This window comes from Salmo salar, chromosome 13 (genome assembly GCF_965601325.2).
Source record: "Salmo salar chromosome 13, fSalSal1, whole genome shotgun sequence".
NCBI classification, from domain to species: Eukaryota; Metazoa; Chordata; class Actinopteri; order Salmoniformes; family Salmonidae; genus Salmo; species Salmo salar.
Genome location: NC_138303.1, coordinates 29,138,452 through 29,156,524, shown reverse-complemented (window position 1 = coordinate 29,156,524; position 18,073 = coordinate 29,138,452). Strand labels below are relative to the sequence as shown.

The 18,073-nt window shown below is 42.7% G+C and overlaps 1 protein-coding gene across 1 annotated transcript; it reads left to right on the top strand.

Moving 5' to 3' along the window:
• Positions 1–1,185: 1,185 nt before the first annotated feature.
• On the top strand, positions 1,186–17,625 carry slc26a6.2 (solute carrier family 26 member 6, tandem duplicate 2). The gene is made up of 19 exons (XM_014135170.3): positions 1,186–1,748; positions 4,231–4,370; positions 4,517–4,627; positions 6,029–6,204; positions 6,388–6,552; positions 6,668–6,820; positions 7,204–7,286; positions 10,249–10,396; positions 10,539–10,652; positions 12,516–12,593; positions 12,677–12,772; positions 13,046–13,152; positions 13,503–13,572; positions 14,365–14,457; positions 14,689–14,811; positions 14,983–15,138; positions 15,393–15,447; positions 15,790–15,923; positions 17,208–17,625. The coding sequence occupies exons 1-19, from the start codon at positions 1,621–1,623 to the stop codon at positions 17,229–17,231; spliced, it is 2,154 nt and encodes a 717-aa protein (XP_013990645.1). The 5' UTR covers positions 1,186–1,620; the 3' UTR covers positions 17,232–17,625.
• The last annotated feature ends 448 nt before the right edge of the window (positions 17,626–18,073 follow it).

Here is an 18,073-nt window from a genome sequence, read left to right as displayed (position 1 = left end):
ACATATATCATCAGGTGCAACACCCCTGTTAAGCTTCAGATAGAAATTAAATATTAATAAATATTAAATATCCACTCCATGTCAGAAGAGGGAGGGAAAACTGCAAAGGGAGGGACAGAAGAACTGCCCATAGATAATAAGTCTAGCAGAGAGCATAAATATAGTTACATATTAGGGACTCCACAAGAGGGGTGAACTGGAGGGCAAAGTTGAAAGGTCATTCAGGATCTTCGTTTTAGGCATTTCCTTTCACATGGACCAACAATAACCTGTTCCAAAGAAGGTTTGGTTTTTAACATTAGAATGTCCAACCAACTCCAACCCAACAAGTTCATTATTTATCTCTCAAGGTCTCCTAATATCATTATTGGGGCCGAATACAATATAAACAGGAGACGTTATAAAGCTCCGCATACAAAACGAGGCCGACTTTTCTCATAACAGATTAAAAAACAAAAACCATGTCAGATCGAGAAGCCACAAAAAGATTGTTTTAAAACAAACACTTGATCAAATAAAACTGTATACATTATATTTGAGGGGAAAGGAGTGATGAATATACACACACATACATCAAAATGCACATTTAGGCTATTTTTTAAATAGCCTAAATGTGTTTAACTGCAAGTTAAACTTTGCAGTTTAACTTGACTGCAAAGGGAGGGACAGAAGAACTGCCCATAGATAATAAGTCTAGCAGAGAGCATAAATATAGTTACATATTAGGGACTCCACAAGAGGGGTGAACTGGAGGGCAAAGTTGAAAGGTCATTCAGGATCGTCGTTTTAGGCATTTCCTTTCACATGGACCAACAATAACCTGTTCCAAAGAAGGTTTGGTTTTTAACATTAGAATGTCCAACCAACAAGTTCATTATTTATCCCTCAAGGTCCCCTACTATCATTACTGGGGCCGTATCAGTTTGTGCAAACAACCTGGTCGTACACCATCCACACAGGGTAAGCAAAAACAATGTTAATATCCCTGACTCGACTGAATGATGTCCTCTATCTAATCAGGCCCAGATAAGGCTCCTCATATGTCTCTTTCTGAAGACCTGCTGTCTCACTGCCTTGGCTTGAAGCTCCAATGTCCAACCGCATGCCTGGCTGTCCATCTCAGCTGTGACAAATGATTGACTGGGACTTTGCTCTCCTCCTCAGTCCTCCCCACCTTCACGACTATATCTCTGTTTTGTCTTCAAGGTCCACTGTCAAGATACTTGGACAAGCGGGAATACTCACTAACAGAGAAGGCTAAGGAGGAAAAGAGTGTGGCAACACAGTGAATCTCAAAGGGATGAATAAAAAATATCCTCTCTAACTGGAACAAAGTCGTACAAAGACTCAGACAGTTTGGACACAGATTCATCAAGCATTTGGATTACCATATTTGGACAAACCGGCATTGAAGGAGAGAAACATCTTTCCACAAGTTGAAACTAGTGGGATATCACAACTGATCCTTGAGAATCAACCTGAAGCCAGTTTCTATTGAGACATAAGACATTTAAGTCATAAGATCACAACACATCATAGCACAGGGAGAGACAAGGTTGAAGGAATATCAGAGGTGACATCTACACATACGGGACTCTAGCAGATCACACAGGCCCAACCATGGAGGAGAGAAGGCGTGTGGGCTACTGCGTGCACAGAGAGGTGCTGGATGAGGGAAAAGTGGACCAGTTGGCTGAGAAATCAGATGTTAGAGTCCCTTTCTCTGAAAAAATCAGAGAGTCAGTGAGGTAAGGTGATAACCTTACTTTAACCTTGCATACAACTGAGAAAAAAAACTAATAAGAAATTAAACTGTGACAAAACAGTGTTCAGTGTTGACATCTCTAGAATGCTGTGTCTCAGAAATGACTCACTATTGAGTGAGTATTGTTCAGTATAATAATGCACAAGGTTGGGTAGGTTACTTTATAAATGTAATCGGTTACAGTTACAAGTTACCTGTCCAAATTTATGAGTAACGCAACTTTTGAATTACTCAAACTCAGTAATGTAATCTGATTACTTTCAGTTACTTTTGGACTACTTTCCCCCTAAAGATGCAGTCTGTGATCTTAAGCACAACAAATTTGTAGCATATTTTACGAATTGGATTCGCAACATATCATATGAATTGCCAAAAATCAGTGGGAAAAAAAACATGTTTTTTTTGCAGTACACCACGTTCTACTGTCTGAAATTATACAAAAGTTCTGAAGCATCACTTTGAGAGGCATCCATCAAATGCATTTGGTATGTCATCAGAGGGATCTCTGACTTGTCATCAGAGGGATCTCTGACTTGTCATCAAAGGAATCTCGGACTTGTCATCAGAGGGATCTCTGACTTGTCATCAGAGGGATCTCTGACTTGTCATCATAGGGATCTCTGTAGGGATCTCTGACTTGTCATCAGAGGGATCTCTGACTTGTCATCATAGGGATCTCTGACTTGTCATCAGAGGGATCTCTGACTTGTCATCATAGGGATCTCTGACTTGTCATCATACGGATCTCTGTAGGGATCTCTGACTTGTCATCAGAGGGATCTCTGACTTGTCATCATACGGATCTCTGTAGGGATCTCTGACTTGTCATCAGAGGGATCTCTGACTTGTCATCATAGGGATCTCTGACTTGTCATCATACGGATCTCTGTAGGGATCTCTGACTTGTCATCATAGGGATCTCTGACTTGTCATCATAGGGATCTCTGACTTGTCATCAGAGGGATCTCTGACTTGTCATCATAGGGATCTCTGACTTGTCATCATACGGATCTCTGTAGGGATCTCTGACTTGTCATCAGAGGGATCTCTGACTTGTCATCATAGGGATCTCTGACTTGTCATCATACGGATCTCTGACTTGTCATCAGAGGGATCTCTGACTTGTCATCATACGGATCTCTGTAGGGATCTCTGACTTGTCATCAGAGGGATCTCTGACTTGTCATCATAGGGATCTCTGACTTGTCATCAGACTCCTTCAGGTGGAACAAACTTAAACTTGCACATTTTTTAAATTCTGAATTGAATGTCATTGAGAAAACAGAAAGGTGTCGTCACGTATTTTCTGCAAACACACTTTCTGAACTTAATACCCCGGGCACCAATGATTTGGACTTGGATTAAGGCAGCACCCTGCACCTCTCTGACTCAAAGGGGTTGGGTTAAATGCGGAAGACACATTTCAGTTGAATGCATTTGTCACGAACGTCGTTGTAATGATGGTCGGACCAAGGCGCAGCGTGCATAGAGTTCCACATGTTTATTAAATGAAACTCACAAAACAATCAAGAGCAAAACGAAACGTGCCGCTAATGTAGTGCTCGCAGGCAACTATACATAGACAAGATCCCACAACAAACAGGTGGGAAAAGGCTGCCTAAATATGATCCCCAATCAGAGACAATGATAGACAGCTGTCTCTGATTGGGAACCATACCAGGCCAACCTAGAAATACAAAAACTAGAGTACCCACCCTAGTCACACCCTAACCTAACCAAAATAGAGAATAAAAAGGCTCTCTAAGGTCAGGGCGGGACAGCATTCAGTTGTGCAACTGACTAGGTATCCCCTTTCCCTTCCATAAAAGTAATCCAAGAAGTAATCTTCCAATTTTTCAAAAGTATCTGTAATCTGATTACAACATTTTAGCTGGTAACGTAACTGACTACAGTAAAAAATAAAATAATACCATCTGTAATGCCTGGATAGTCTCAGTGTATCCTAGTGTTGTTCTAGCACAGTATGTCTAAGAGTATCTGAGTGTGCCTCTTAGTTCCCCATAGTTATGCCGCAACAGGAAATGTCAATTATTAAGATCCTACACCTGTATGTCTCAGTAGGTCCTGTGTGCCTGTTTCAGGGCTTTAAGAGATTATCGGTACTCAATGTATCATACCAGGGTTAACGCTTTAGAACTGGTAATTGATACCAGGTGCTGGTACTCAAACAGTAGAACATTAGAGGCAAATCTCTGTACCTACCCTCTTTAACCACAGACCTGCATATGTCTCATTAGTGTTAGCTTTTCTGAGGCTCAGTGTGTGTGTGTGTGTGTGTGTGTGTGTGTGTGTGTGTGTGTGTGTGTGTGTGTGTGTGTGTGTGTGTGTGTGTGTGTGTGTGTGTGTGTGTGTGTGTGTGTGTGTGTGTGTGTGTGTGTGTGTGTGTGTGTGTGTGTGTGTGTGTCTGTCTGTCTGTCTGTCTGTCTGTCTGTCTTCTCTCCCAGGTGTTCTGTCCCCAGGCTGAAGAGTTGTATGTTGTCGTCTGTTCCTGTCCTCTCCTGGCTGCCTCGCTACTCCCTCAGAGACAACGCCATCGGAGACCTGATCTCAGGCATCAGTGTGGGCATCATGCACCTACCACAAGGTCTGATTGCCTGACTAAATATAACCTCTGTATTTAAAACATCCTTTTATGTGTCTTGTATTATTGCCCTGTTACCCTCTTTAATAAACTTATAATAACCATCTTTGAGTAACTTGTGAATATGAATATATGCTGTGTCACTGTAGGGATGGCATATGCTCTGCTAGCAGCAGTGCCCCCAGTGTTTGGTCTCTACTCTTCCTTTTACCCCATCCTTATCTACTTCATCTTTGGGTCGTCCAAACACATCTCTGTGGGTAAGTTCTTTGCTATGTAGAGAGTACAAACCATGTTTAATGTTTGATGTCACACACAGAGACCATGGGTCCTACTAATCACCCCAAACAATCCAAAACAACCCCAAACAGTTACCCTAAAGAACCCCAAATAACCTATACATGCACAAACATTTCAGTCAAACTTTTTTATTATCTCTGCTATCGTGACAATATCGAATATAGAATCCTGAACCCAATATAGCACAAACCAAACCAAAACGTGAACCAACTGATCATTTGGGTGGTTTTGTGTTGTTTTGGTGGCCAGTTTGTGGTTCTTTCGGGTACTTATGGGTTGTTTTGTGTACCTGTTTGTGGTTCTTTGTGCTTGTTTTAGGTTGTTTTGGGTTGTTTTGGGTTGTTTTAGGTTGTTTTGGGTTGTTTTAGGTTGTTTTAGGTTGTTTTAGGTTGTTTTGGGTTGTTTTGGGTTGTTTTAGGTTGTTTTGGGTTGTTTTAGGTTGTTTTGGGTTGTTTTGGGTTGTTTTGGGTTGTTTTAGGTTGTTTTGGGTTGTTTTAGGTTGTTTTGGGTTGTTTTAGGTTGTTTTGGGTTGTTTTGGGTTGTTTTAGGTTGTTTTGGGTTGTTTTAGGTTGTTTTGGGTTGTTTTAGGTTGTTTTGGGTTGTTTTGGGTTGTTTTAGGTTGTTTTGGGTTGTTTTAGGTTGTTTTGGGTTGTTTTAGGTTGTTTTGGGTTGTTTTGGGTTGTTTTAGGTTGTTTTAGGTTGTTTTGGGTTGTTTTGGGTTGTTTTAGGTTGTTTTGGGTTGTTTTAGGTTGTTTTGGGTTGTTTTAGGTTGTTTTGGGTTGTTTTGGGTTGTTTTAGGTTGTTTTAGGTTGTTTTGGGTTGTTTTGGGTTGTTTTAGGTTGTTTTGGGTTGTTTTGGGTTGTTTTAGGTTGTTTTGGGTTGTTTTGGGTTGTTTTAGGTTGTTTTAGGTTGTTTTGGGTTGTTTTGGGTTGTTTTAGGTTGTTTTGGGTTGGTTTGGGTTGTTTTGGGTTGTTTTGGGTTGCTTTGGGTAGCTTTGGGGGGGTTCTCTTGGGTACTTTTTGTGTAGTTTTGGGTACCTGTTTGTAGTTGTTTTGAGTACTTTTGGATTGTTTTGGGTACCTTGGGGGTTCTTTTGGGTACTTTTGTGGTGTTTTGGGTACCTTTTGGGGTTGTTTGGGGTGTTTTAAGGTCATTTTGCTTACTTTGGGGTTGTTTTGGGTACTTTGGGGTTGTTTTGGGTTCTTTTGGGTACCTGTTTGGAGTTATTTTGGGTGATTAGTAGGACCCGAGATGACTACACATTATTTTGCCATCCAGTGAACACAACACTAATGTTTTGCCTAGTCAGAACATTAATTTCAAACTAACTACTTTACTGTATATAAACCTCTCTCTCTTAGGTACATATGCAGTGATGAGTGTGATGATCGGGGGAGTGACAGAGCGCTTGGCCCCAGACTCTAACTTCATGATGTATGTTAACGCCACCAATCAGAGTATGGTGGATGTTTTGGCTCGAGACACGGAGCGGGTGAAAGTGGCTGCTGCCGTTACTTTCTTGTCCGGCCTCTTCCAGGTAAATCTGACTGAACTTCAACTGCGTGCCACAAGACTGTTAGCCTGCTGAGCTAAAGCCTAGAAAGTCTTTAGGTCTCAGGCAAAGTTAGTCATCATTACTCGTCTCCAAACTACCTGTTATATTAGCAGAGATTGTATGACAGCTTCTCCCGTGTGTGTGTGTGTGTGAATGTGTGTGTAGATGCTCCTGGGCCTGGTTCAGTTTGGCTTTGTGGTGACCTACCTGTCTGAGCCCCTGGTCAGAGGGTACACCACCGGAGCAGCCATCCACGTCATCGTCTCTCAGCTCAAGTACACCTTTGGTATCAGTCCAAAACGCCACAGCGGATCCTTCGCCCTGATCTTTGTAAGTACTACAAACACACAGGCAAATGCATATACTCAAGCATGTGTCCTGTCCCATGTCCTGATGCCCATCTCTCTCTCTCTGTCTCTCTCTCTCTGTCTCTGTGTGTGTGTAGACGGTGATAGAGGTGTGCTATCTGGTGCCAGAAACCAACATAGGCACCCTAGTGGTGAGTCTGGTGTCCATCATTGGCCTCATCATGGTCAAGGAGCTCAACACCTACCTGGGCAAAAAGCTGCCAGTACCCATTCCTGTAGAGCTGCTAGGGGTGAGTCACAGTCCCACTCCTCCTACACCCAACAGAGGATAAACAGATTAGATCCCACCGTGAATATTAGACCAAATGAATGGCATTGAGATAAAATTGTTTGTGCATAAACAATGGATAATGAAGTGGAGTAGGAGGAACACTGTTAATGTAGAACAAAAATATAGTAACTTTATTTTGACCACATAAACAGCTAAACATTATTTTTATGAAAGTACAACAAAGTACCGTAACAATTATCTATGGATAGAGTATATTTTATTCAAAGTTCCAACTCTCTGACAACATTGACTTTAATAGCTGATTTGTTTTATAATGTCCACTACTACTGAATGTGGATTCAAACATTGAATTAATCTCTTTGTCTGTCTGTCTGTTGTCAGATCATCATCGCCACGGTGATCTCCTGGCAGGTCAACCTGGAGGGGAAGTATGGAGTGGAAGTGGTGGGAGAGATCCCCTCTGGGTGAGGAGAGGAGTATTATACACACATATAGATACCAGATAGAGATACCACATAGATACACAACCACAGATACATCTTTATTTATTTATTTCACCTTTATTTAACCAGGTAGGCTAGTTGAGAACAAGTTCTCATTTACAACTGCGACCTGGCCAAGATAAAACAAAGCAGTGCGACACAAACAACAACACAGAGTTACACATGGGATAGACAAACATACAGTCAATAATACAACAGAAAAAGTCTATATACAGTGTGTACAAATGAGGTAGGATAAGGGAGGTAAGGCAATGAATAGGCCATAGCGGCTAAATAATTACAAAATATCAATTAAACACTGGAGTGATAAATGTGCAGAAGATGAGTGTGCAAGTAGAGATACTGTGGTGCAAAGGAGCAAAATAATTAAAATAACTAACTGTCACGGCTGTTTAAATGATCGGACCAAAATGCAGCGTCTGTTTCGTTCCACATATTAATTAGACTGTGAAACTTAATGCTATACCAAAATAAACTGAAGGACAAAACAACAAACCGTGACACAGGAGGAACAAACACTACTCACAAAATATAATCACCCACAAAAACAGGTGGGCCAAACATCAACTTAAATATGACCTCCAATTAGAGACAACGACAACCGGCTGCCTCTAATTGGAGGTTATGCCAAACAAAAACCAACATAGAAATACCAAACTAAAAGCTGAACATAGAAATTGCTCCTCTGACCTACTCTACCATAGAAAATAACAACTTACTATGGTCAGGACGTGACAATAACAGTATGTGGATGAGGTAGTTGGATGGGCTATTTACAGATGGGCTATTTACAGGTGCAGTGATCTGTGAGCTGCTCTGACAGCTGGTGCTTAAAGCTATTGAGGGAGATATGAGTCTCCAGATTCAGTGATTTTTGCAGTTCGTTCCAGTCATTGGCAGAAGAGAACTGGAAGGAAAGGCGGCCGAAGGAGGAATTGGCTTTGGGGGTGAACAGTGAAATATACCTGCTGGAGCACGTGCTACGGGTGGGTGCTGCTATGGTGACCAGTGAGCTGAGATAAGACAGGGCTTTACCTAGCAAATACTTATAGATGACCTGGAGCCAGTGGGTTTGGCGATGAATATGAAGCGAGGGTCAGCCAACGAGAGCATACAGGTCGCAGTGGTGGGTACTATATGGGGCTTTGTTGACAAAACGGACTGCACTGTGATAGACTGCATCCAATTTGCTGAGTAGAGTGTTGGAGGCTATTTTGTAAATGACATCGCTGAAGTCAAGGATCGGTAAGATAGTCAGTTTTATGAGGATATGTTTGGCAGCATGAGTGAAGGATGTTTTGTTGTGAAATAGGAACCCGATTCTAGATTTAATTTTGGATTGGAGATGCTTAATGTGAGTCTGGAAGGAGAGTTTACAGTCTAACCAGACACCTAGGTATTTGTAGTTGTTCACATATTCTAAGTCAGAACCGTCCAGAGTAGTGATGCTGGATGGGCGGGCAGGTGTAGGCAGCGATCGGTTGAAGAGCATGCATTTAGTTTTACTTGCATTTAAGACCAGTTGGAGGCCACGGAAGGAGAGTTGTATGGCATTGAAGCTCGTATGGAGGTTAGTTAACACAGTGTCCAAAGAAGGGCCAGAAGTATACAGAATGGTGTCGCCTGTGTAGAGGTGGATCAGAGAATCACCAGCAGCAAGAGCAACATCATTGATGTATACAGAGAAAAGAGTCGGCCCGAGAATTTAACCCTGTGGCACCCCCAAACAGACTGCCAGAGGTCCGGACAACATGCCCTCCGATTTGACACACTGAACTCTATCTGAGAAGTAGTTGGTTAACCAGGCGAGGCAGTCATTTGAGAAACCAAGGCTGTTGAGTCTGCCGATGATTGACAGAGTCGAAAGACTTGGCCAGGTCGTTGAATACAGCTGCACAGTATTGTCTCTTATCGATGGTGGTTATGATATCGTTTAGGACCTTGAGCGTGGCTGAGGTGCACCCATGACCAGCTCGGAAACCAGATTGCATAGCGGAGAAGGTATGGTGGGATTCAAAATGGTCGGTGATCTGTTTGTTAACTTGGCTTTTGAAGACCTTAGAAAGACAGGGTAGGATAGAAAAAGGTCTGTAACAGTTTGGGTCTAGAGTGTCTCCCCCTTTGAAGAGGGGATGAGCGGGGCAGCTTTCCAATCTTTGGGGATCTCAGACGATACGAAAGAGAGGTTGAACAGGCTAGTAATAGGGGTTGCAACAATTTCGGCTGATAATTTTAGAAAGAGAAGGTCCAGATTGTCTAGCCTGGCTGAGTTGTAGGGGTCCAGATTTTGCAGCTCTTTCAGAACATCAGCTATCTGGATTTGGGTGAAGGAGAAATGGGGCAGGCTTGGGCAAGTTTTTGTGGGGGGCGCAGGGCTGTTGCCCGGGGTAGGGGTAGCCAGGTGGAAAGCATGGCCAGCTGTAGATGAATGCTTATTGAAATTCTCAATTATCGCAGATTTATCGGAGGTGACAGTGTTTCCTAGCCTCAGTACAGTGGGCAGCTGAGAGGAGGTGCTCTTATTCTCCATGGACTTTACAGTGTCCCAGAACTTTTTGGAGTTTGTGCTACAGGATGCAAATTTCTGTTTGAAAAAGCTAGCCTTTGCTTTCCTAACTGCCTGTGTATATTGGTTCCTAACTTCCCTGAAAAGTTGCATATCGCGGGGGCTATTCGATACATAACCACATAGATACACAACCACATAGATACAAAACAACATAGATACAAAACAACATACAGTACATGCACAGCCATAACAGGCCACATCCCAGATACTCACTCACATAGTCTAACTACACAACCACTCGTACAGATGGCATTATACCTAGCTATACAACCACCAAACTACAGTACACAACATGATCACACAAAGATATCCTTGTCAAGGATAATGACTGTTACCCTTGTTTCTCCTCCCTAGTCTACAGCCCCCTGTCATGCCTACAGCCTCTCTATTTGGGCAGGTGATAGGTGATGCCTTCGCTCTGTCTGTGGTTGGCTACGGCATTGCCATCTCCCTCGGACGGATCTTTGCCCTAAAATATGGCTACAAAGTTGACAGCAACCAGGTAAAAACATTGTCAATGACTATGTGATTGGAAATCTCTCTGGGTGTGGTTGTTGTAATGTGTGGCATGCACTGCTTGTGAATGACTGGTTGTGCTATTCACTCCCCTATTTACTGAAGAAAGTGGTCTCTTCCTGGTTTAGGAATTGATAGCCCTGGGTCTCAGCAACTCCATTGGAGGGGTGTTTCAGTGCTTTGCAATCAGTTGCTCCATGTCCCGCACCATGGTACAGGAAAGCACTGGGGGCAAGACTCAGGTACAGACACCTCCCATTATGACAGTAGTCATACATTATTCTGTTGCATTGATACAGTGAGGGGAAAAAGTATTTGATCCCCTACTGATTGTGTACGTTTGCCCACTTACAAAGAAATGATCAGTCTATAATTGTAATAGTAGGTTTATTTGAACAGTGAGAGACAGAATAACAACAAAAAAATCCAGAAAAACGCATGTCAAAAATGTTATAAAATGATTTGCATGTTAATGAGGGAAATAAGTATTTGACCCCTCTGCAAAACATGACTTAGTACTTGGTGGCAAAACCCTTGTTGGCAATCAAAGAGGTCAGACGTTTCTTGTAGTTGGCCACCAGGTTTGCACACATCTCAGGAGGGATTTTGTCCCACTCCTCTTTGCAGATCTTCTCCAAGTCATTAATGTTTCGAGGCTGACGTTTGGCAACTCGAACCTTCAGCTCCCTCCACAGATTTTCTATGGGATTAAGGTCTGGAGATTGGCTAGGCCACTCCAGGACCTTAATGTGCTTCTTCTTGAGCCACTCCTTTATTGCCTTGGCTGTGTGTTTTGGGTCATTGTCATGCTGGAGTACCCATCCACGACCCATTTTCAATGCCCTGGCTGAGGGAAGGAGGTTTTCACCCAAGATTTGACGGTACATGGCCCCGTCCATTGTCCCTTTGATGCGGTGAAGTTGTCCTGTCCCCTTAGCAGAAAAACACCACCAAAGCATAATGTTTCCACCTCCATGTTTGAAGGCGGAGATGGTGTTCTTGGGGTCATAGGCAGCATTCCTCCTCCTCCAAACACGGTGAGTTGAGTTGATGTCAAAGAGCTCCATTTTGGTCTCATCTGACCACAACACTTTCACCAGTTGTCCTCTGAGTCATTCAGATGTTCATTGGCAGACTTCAGACGGGTCTGTGTATGTATTCTTGAGCAGGGGAACCTTGCGGGTGCTGCAGGATTTCAGTCCTTCACGGCGTTGTGTGTTACCAATTGTTTTCTTGGTGACTATGGTCCCAGCTGCCTTGAGATCATTGACAAGATCCTCCCGTGTAGTTCTGGGCTGATTCCTCACTGTTCTCATGATCATTGCAACTCCACGAGGTGAGATCTTGCATGGAGCCCCAGGCCGAGGGATATTGACAGTTCTTTTGTGTTTCTTCCATTTGCGAATAATCACACCAAATGTTGTCACCTTCTCACCAAGCTGCTTGGCGATGGTCTTGTAGCCCATTCCAGCCTTGTGTAGGTCTACAATCTTGTCCCTGACATCCTTGGAGAGCTCTTTGGTCTTGGCCATGGTGGAGAGTTTGGAATCTGATTGATTGATTGCTTCTGTGGACAGGTGTCTTTTTTACAGGTAACAAGCTGCGGTTAGGAGCACTCCCTTTAAGAGTGTGCTCCTATACTCAGCTCGTTACCTGTATAAAAGACACCTGGGAGCCAGAAATCTTTCTGAGAGGGGGTCAAATACTTATTTCCCTCATTAAAATGCAAATAAATTTATAACATTTTTGACATGCGTTTTTCTGGATATTTTTGTTGTTATTCTGTCTCTCACTGTTCAAATAAACCTACCATTAAAATTATAGACTGATCCTTTCTTTGTCAGTGGGCAAACATACAAAATCAGCAGGAGATCAAATACTTTTTTCCCCACTGTAAGTGGGTTCATTAAAAAACACTTGAAGCGTTAATTAAAACCCACATCACACACCCACTTGGATTCATTAAAACTGAAATAATGAGTTGTCTAGCACATCATTTCAACAGACAGGGCTCAATATTCACAACATTACGCAATTACAGGAGGGCCTGGTTGTTGTCTGTTTTAACCCTCAATGATCCATCTCTCTCTCCCTCTCCCTCCCAGGTGGCGAGTGCTCTTTCAGCCATGGTGATTCTGGTCATCATGCTGTGGATTGGGGCTCTCTTTGAAGAGCTGCCAAAGGTACCATTCTATTGGCTGTTGGTTAATAGACTGAGGTGGTTCTGTGTGTGATTGTGATTGGTGGCTGTCTCTCTGTCCACCAGGCTGTGTTGGCAGCCATCATCTATGTGAACCTGCATGGCATGATGAAGCAGTTCATGGACATCCCAACTCTGTGGAAGAGCAATAAAGTGGATATGGTGAGTGAGTGAGAGAGAGAGAGACAAGGGGAGCGGAGAAAGAGGGCAGGGGGAGGAGGGGTAGGGGGATATATTAGAGAGATGGAGGAGAGCGGAGAAAGAGAATAGAGGGGCAAAAGAGGAGGATGAGTTAGATTTTATTGAATTGGTTTTTCCTCACAGAGGTAATATGGTAATAGTAGAAACAGAAGTCTCAGGGGTAAAGTGAGATAGTTTGGTGAGGGAGGATGTGTGGTAACTTTCCTCTGTCTGCCCCCCTCCCTCTCTCCCTAGCTGGTGTGGGTGGCCACTCTGATCCTGACCGTGCTCTTCAACCCAGACATGGGCCTGGCAGCCTCCATTGCCTTCTCCATGCTCACGGTCATCTTCAGGACCCAGCTGTGAGTACACAACCGCTCTCTCTCTCACACACACACACACACACACACACACACACACACACACACACACACACACACACACACACACACACACACACACACACACACACACACACACACACAAACTATCCCAGACAGACTCCACCTAACCACAAACATCCAACACTACTCATTTGGATCTACCCCACACATCATTAGACCACCCATTCACTCTTAAAAGTCCTTTTAACAGATTTAAAAGGGACTAGATGTCAAATCTGCTCCACTTATGAAACTATCTTTGAAAAAACATACCAAATTGTGTACTAAATCGTGTGTTAAATCGCTACCTGTCTATTTGTCCGTTTAAGGCCGAAGTACTCCCTCCTAGGGCAGGTCCCTGAGACTGACATCTACAGACCAGTGGAGGACTATAATCAGGTATGCATCCATGGAAACAAGATATAAAAACATACAGTACGTATTCACTTACTCTCTAATCATACCGCCACTCAGTCAAGAGGGAATCTTTAACTTGTAGGTATCAGGTCTATGTCTGGCGGGGTTTCACTTTGGTTTTCTACACTATATCAGTTGTGTACTTCAACTAGGGTCTGGCGTGAAGTTTCCCCTAGATACAGATCTAGGATCAGCTTCCCCTCCCCCAATCATATCCTTAAAACTAGAATCATTAGTTGCAACATCCATTTTTGGACTTATAAATGAATGATATACACCCATTGATTCTAGAAGAATATCATTTACAAATGCCTTAACTGTCGTAACCGATCAGAACCCAAAACATTAGCTTGTTTTACTCCAAGGTTTGTAAACAATGTAAATGTAAACAAACACTGTATAGCCTCAACATGGTTAAAACTATACTTTTGATATCCATCTATGAATTTGAGAGTGGATACATTTCTCCACGCCCATCCCTCAGCTTTTTACCAAAACAGTGGCAGGGTAACCACTTTTGTATCGTTTCAATCGTAGCTGCGGGAAATAGGGGTGCTGAGGGTGATGCAACACCCACTGAAAAAACATAAATAAATACAAATGATTTTAAAATATATTTTTTTCCCCAAAAGTAGTGCACTGGGCCTTTACTAGTCCTGTACTAGCGGACCTGTACAGACATCTGTAGCACGGGCAAACATTTTTCCAGCACCCCTCCCCCCGTTAGTCTTTATTATAATAAGAGCATTGATATAAATGACCATTGTCTCTCAGGTGAATGAGATCCCTGGTGTGGTGATCTTCCGCTCCTCTGCGACCCTCTACTTTGCCAATGCTGAGATGTACCAAGACGCCCTGGCAGAGAAGGTGAGGTCACAGGAATTATTATGCACTACACAAGCATACTTTGACAAATTGGCAAAACGCCTGAGCTGTTTTGCTTACATTCTGCTGTGTGCGTATGGCGAGCGTGACAGACATTGTTAAGATGGCATCCATTCCTCTCTCCTCTCTACAACCCCATTATGCTGTCATGTTCCAAGGCAGGAATAGAAAAAGATGATAGAATGTCTCACTCCCTTGCTATTGTGTCTCCAGAGTGGGATTGACATCACCAAACTCATCTCCCAAAAGAAGAAAGCAGAGGCCAAGAGACTGAGGAAAGAAAAGAAAGAGGCCAGGAAAGCCAAGAAGGATGCAAAGAAGAATGCACAGGAATGGGTGAGGAGGAGGAGTGACACTGAAGAGAGAGAGATCATTCCAGTCTGTTTGTATGTCTCCAATGAAATCCACTAATATGGTCAATGTGTTAGGAGAGTATTGGATTAATATGCAGGTAATGTGTTGGGTGAGTGTCTTATGGATGATCCATCCATGTCTTGTCCTGTCCAGGAAGGGGAGCCAGACAGTTCGGAGAACGACGTGGAGAAGGGTGTGGCCACAGTGGAGGAAGGGAGTAAACCTGTCTCCACCCTTCCTCGTGCCATCATCCTGGAACTGAGTCCAGTCAATTTCCTGGATACTGTGGGCGTCAAGACTCTACGCAATGTGAGTCGTCTGTATGCACTGATATCCATCTTACTCAACCTTTTAACCTGTTCTGCCAGCTCACCTCGCTCTTTCTCTCCCTCTATTTCTTTCTCTCCCTCTATTTCTTTCTCTCTATCTCTCTCTATTTTCTCTGATAAAATGCAAAAATGCAATGTTGCCAAAATGAGAGACACAATTCAAGCAAAATGAATGGAGCAGTCTCTTTTTCGCTCCCTCTGACCTGACCTTTGACCTCTCTGGTGCTGCTTCAGATCCAAAGAGACTACGGCGATATCGGTGTAGAGGTAGTCCTGTGTGGATGTCAGAGTGAGTTACATTTTCCATGTACTTTTACCAAAACCTCCATGCTAAACATACAGCACTGTAACATGCATACCCTGGGTGCTGAAAATAGTGGGCGTTCCTGTAGTTGTTTCTGTTTCCCATCATGTTTTCTGAGTTATCTACTTGCATTCTCTTGATGTAATTGAGGAAATTGCTTATCATTACTGATTATACAGGCAAAATCACTAAAGTGGCCAATGTTTATGTAGTTAAGAATGTTGATTAACCATAATTATGAATGTTTGATCACATCACTCACTCACTCACTCTCTCGCCATCCATTCCTCCCTCCTCTCTCTCTCTCTCTCATCTCTCTTTCTGTAGCTGGTGTTATTGAGAACCTGGAGAGTGGTGGGTTCTTCAGCGAGAAAGTCAGCAAAGCATGTCTCTTCTCCTCAATCCACGATGCAGTGCTTCACTGTCAGACAGACAGGGCCAAGATTAACAAAGATGACGAGGTGAAACATACTAACACGCACGTGCACACACACAAACACATTCACATTATTTCACTAAAACAAATCGTTACTTTCAAACATTTGGTTTTGTGGGGTTTAGGTGTTGGTTGCTGGCAGCTCTGTTTTAGCATTTAGTTGCAAGCGTGACTCTAATACAGCTCCACAGGGAGATTGTACATGTTTATGGTAGTTGGTCAGGGAACACACACTACAGTCAGGGAATGTTTTACCAGTGATCAGGCAGGTTATACTGATAGATCTTGAAAAGCCTTCTCTGAAAGCGTCAAGAGGTGTTTGGAATGCAAAGCCTCTGACGTAAGCCTCTCTAAAGCATTGTGCAGAGACTATGTTATGAAACTGCCGAGGGTAGTGGCTGTGTTGAAACAGGAAGTGCCATTAACTTCACAAGACCTTCCATTCAAACCATCATATCTCCCTCACTAGGTTTAAGCACCAGCTGTCAGAGCAGCTCACAGATCACTGCACCTGTACATAGCCCATCTGTAAACAGCCCATCTATCTACCTACCTCATCCCCATACTGTATTTATTTATATATGTATTTATCTTGCTCCTTTGCACCCCAGTATCTCTACTTGCACATTCATCTTCTGCATATCTACCATTCCCGTGTTTAATTGCTATATTGTAATTACTTCGCCACCATGGCCTATTTATTGCCTTAGCTTACCTCATTTGCACTCACTGTATATAGACTTTTTGTTTTCTTTTGTTCTACTGTATTATTGACTGTATGTTTGTTTATTCCATGTGTAACTCTGTGTTGTTGTATGTGTCGAATTGCTACGCTTTATCTTGGCCAGGTTGCAGTTGCAAATGAGAACTTGTTCTCAACTAGCCTACCTGGTTAAATAAAGGTGAAATAAATAAATAAATAATAAAATCTCAGTCTGGGGCTGCTGACGTTATGTGCAGGGTGGCCCCAAACATCTATGTGACTATACAAGAGTGGTCCACATTGGACGTGACCCTGAGTGGAGCTTTTTCCTTTAGTAGTTGTTAACTATTTCTAACCAAACCAGCCATGGTATAACACTCTCTCCTCTCCTCCTTTCTCCCTGGCCTGTCTTTCTCTATCTCCCTCTCCCTCGCCTGTCTTTCTCTATCTCCCTCTCCCTCGCCTGTCTTTCTCCCTCTCCCTCGCCTGTCTTTCTCTATCTCCCTCTCCCTCGCCTGTCTTTCTCTATCTCCCTCTCCCTCGCCTGTCTTTCTCTATCTCCCTCTCCCTTGCCTGTCTTTCTCTATCTCCCTCTCGGCTCTCTAGGAAATGCAAGCGACTCATTTCTGAATACTGAGGATAATGGAGGCGTCTTACTGTATAGTACTTGGGTACTTATTAGAAAGCTCAGAATACTTGACATTCATATTATGTCCACATATTTTTTGACACAGAAAGAAAGTATGAAAGAAAGAATGTATCAAAAAGAGAGACAGATACAAACACTTCAACGAGACGCACAAACCTTGACAACCCCAGATGAATGTTAGCCTTGTACTCCATGCAATGTGCCAAGGATGTACATTGAAACAGAATAATATTATTCTATGACCTTCCTATAAGCAAATAGATACACCTTTGGGGAAACTTTTATATTGAAAGATATTCACATTTTCTGTGCTAAATAAACTATTGTATATTTATTGTTTAAATTGTTAACAAATAAAAAAAACATCTAAAAACATGTTCCTCTTCATATCTAGCTTTATATTTGTTGTAGGAAGAATAATGTTAGTTATCTGTGTGATTGTCAACATACATGTTTGATTCTATATTGCAGAGATGCATTGTGTTCAGAGTCATGTCTATATCAGTTCCTTGTCAAATGTTCAATGTCAATCAAAATAATGACTTAATGTTCAATAGTATCTGCATGTGCTGTGTCCAGGGGCGAAAATCTTATATCAACTTTGGAGGGGACAATTACATTAAATTTTCTCAAGAGCAATTCCTGAGGGGGACACCAAAAGTAATGCTGTAACACATAGCCTACGTTGTAATATGGTAAATGTATATTGAGGAACCAAAGAAATAAGGTGTTTGCCGTACTCCTAACTACCGGTACCCAAAACTACACAACTAATCACAACAGCAATACCATTGCCTTTAACAAATCTTAGTTCAGTCACCAG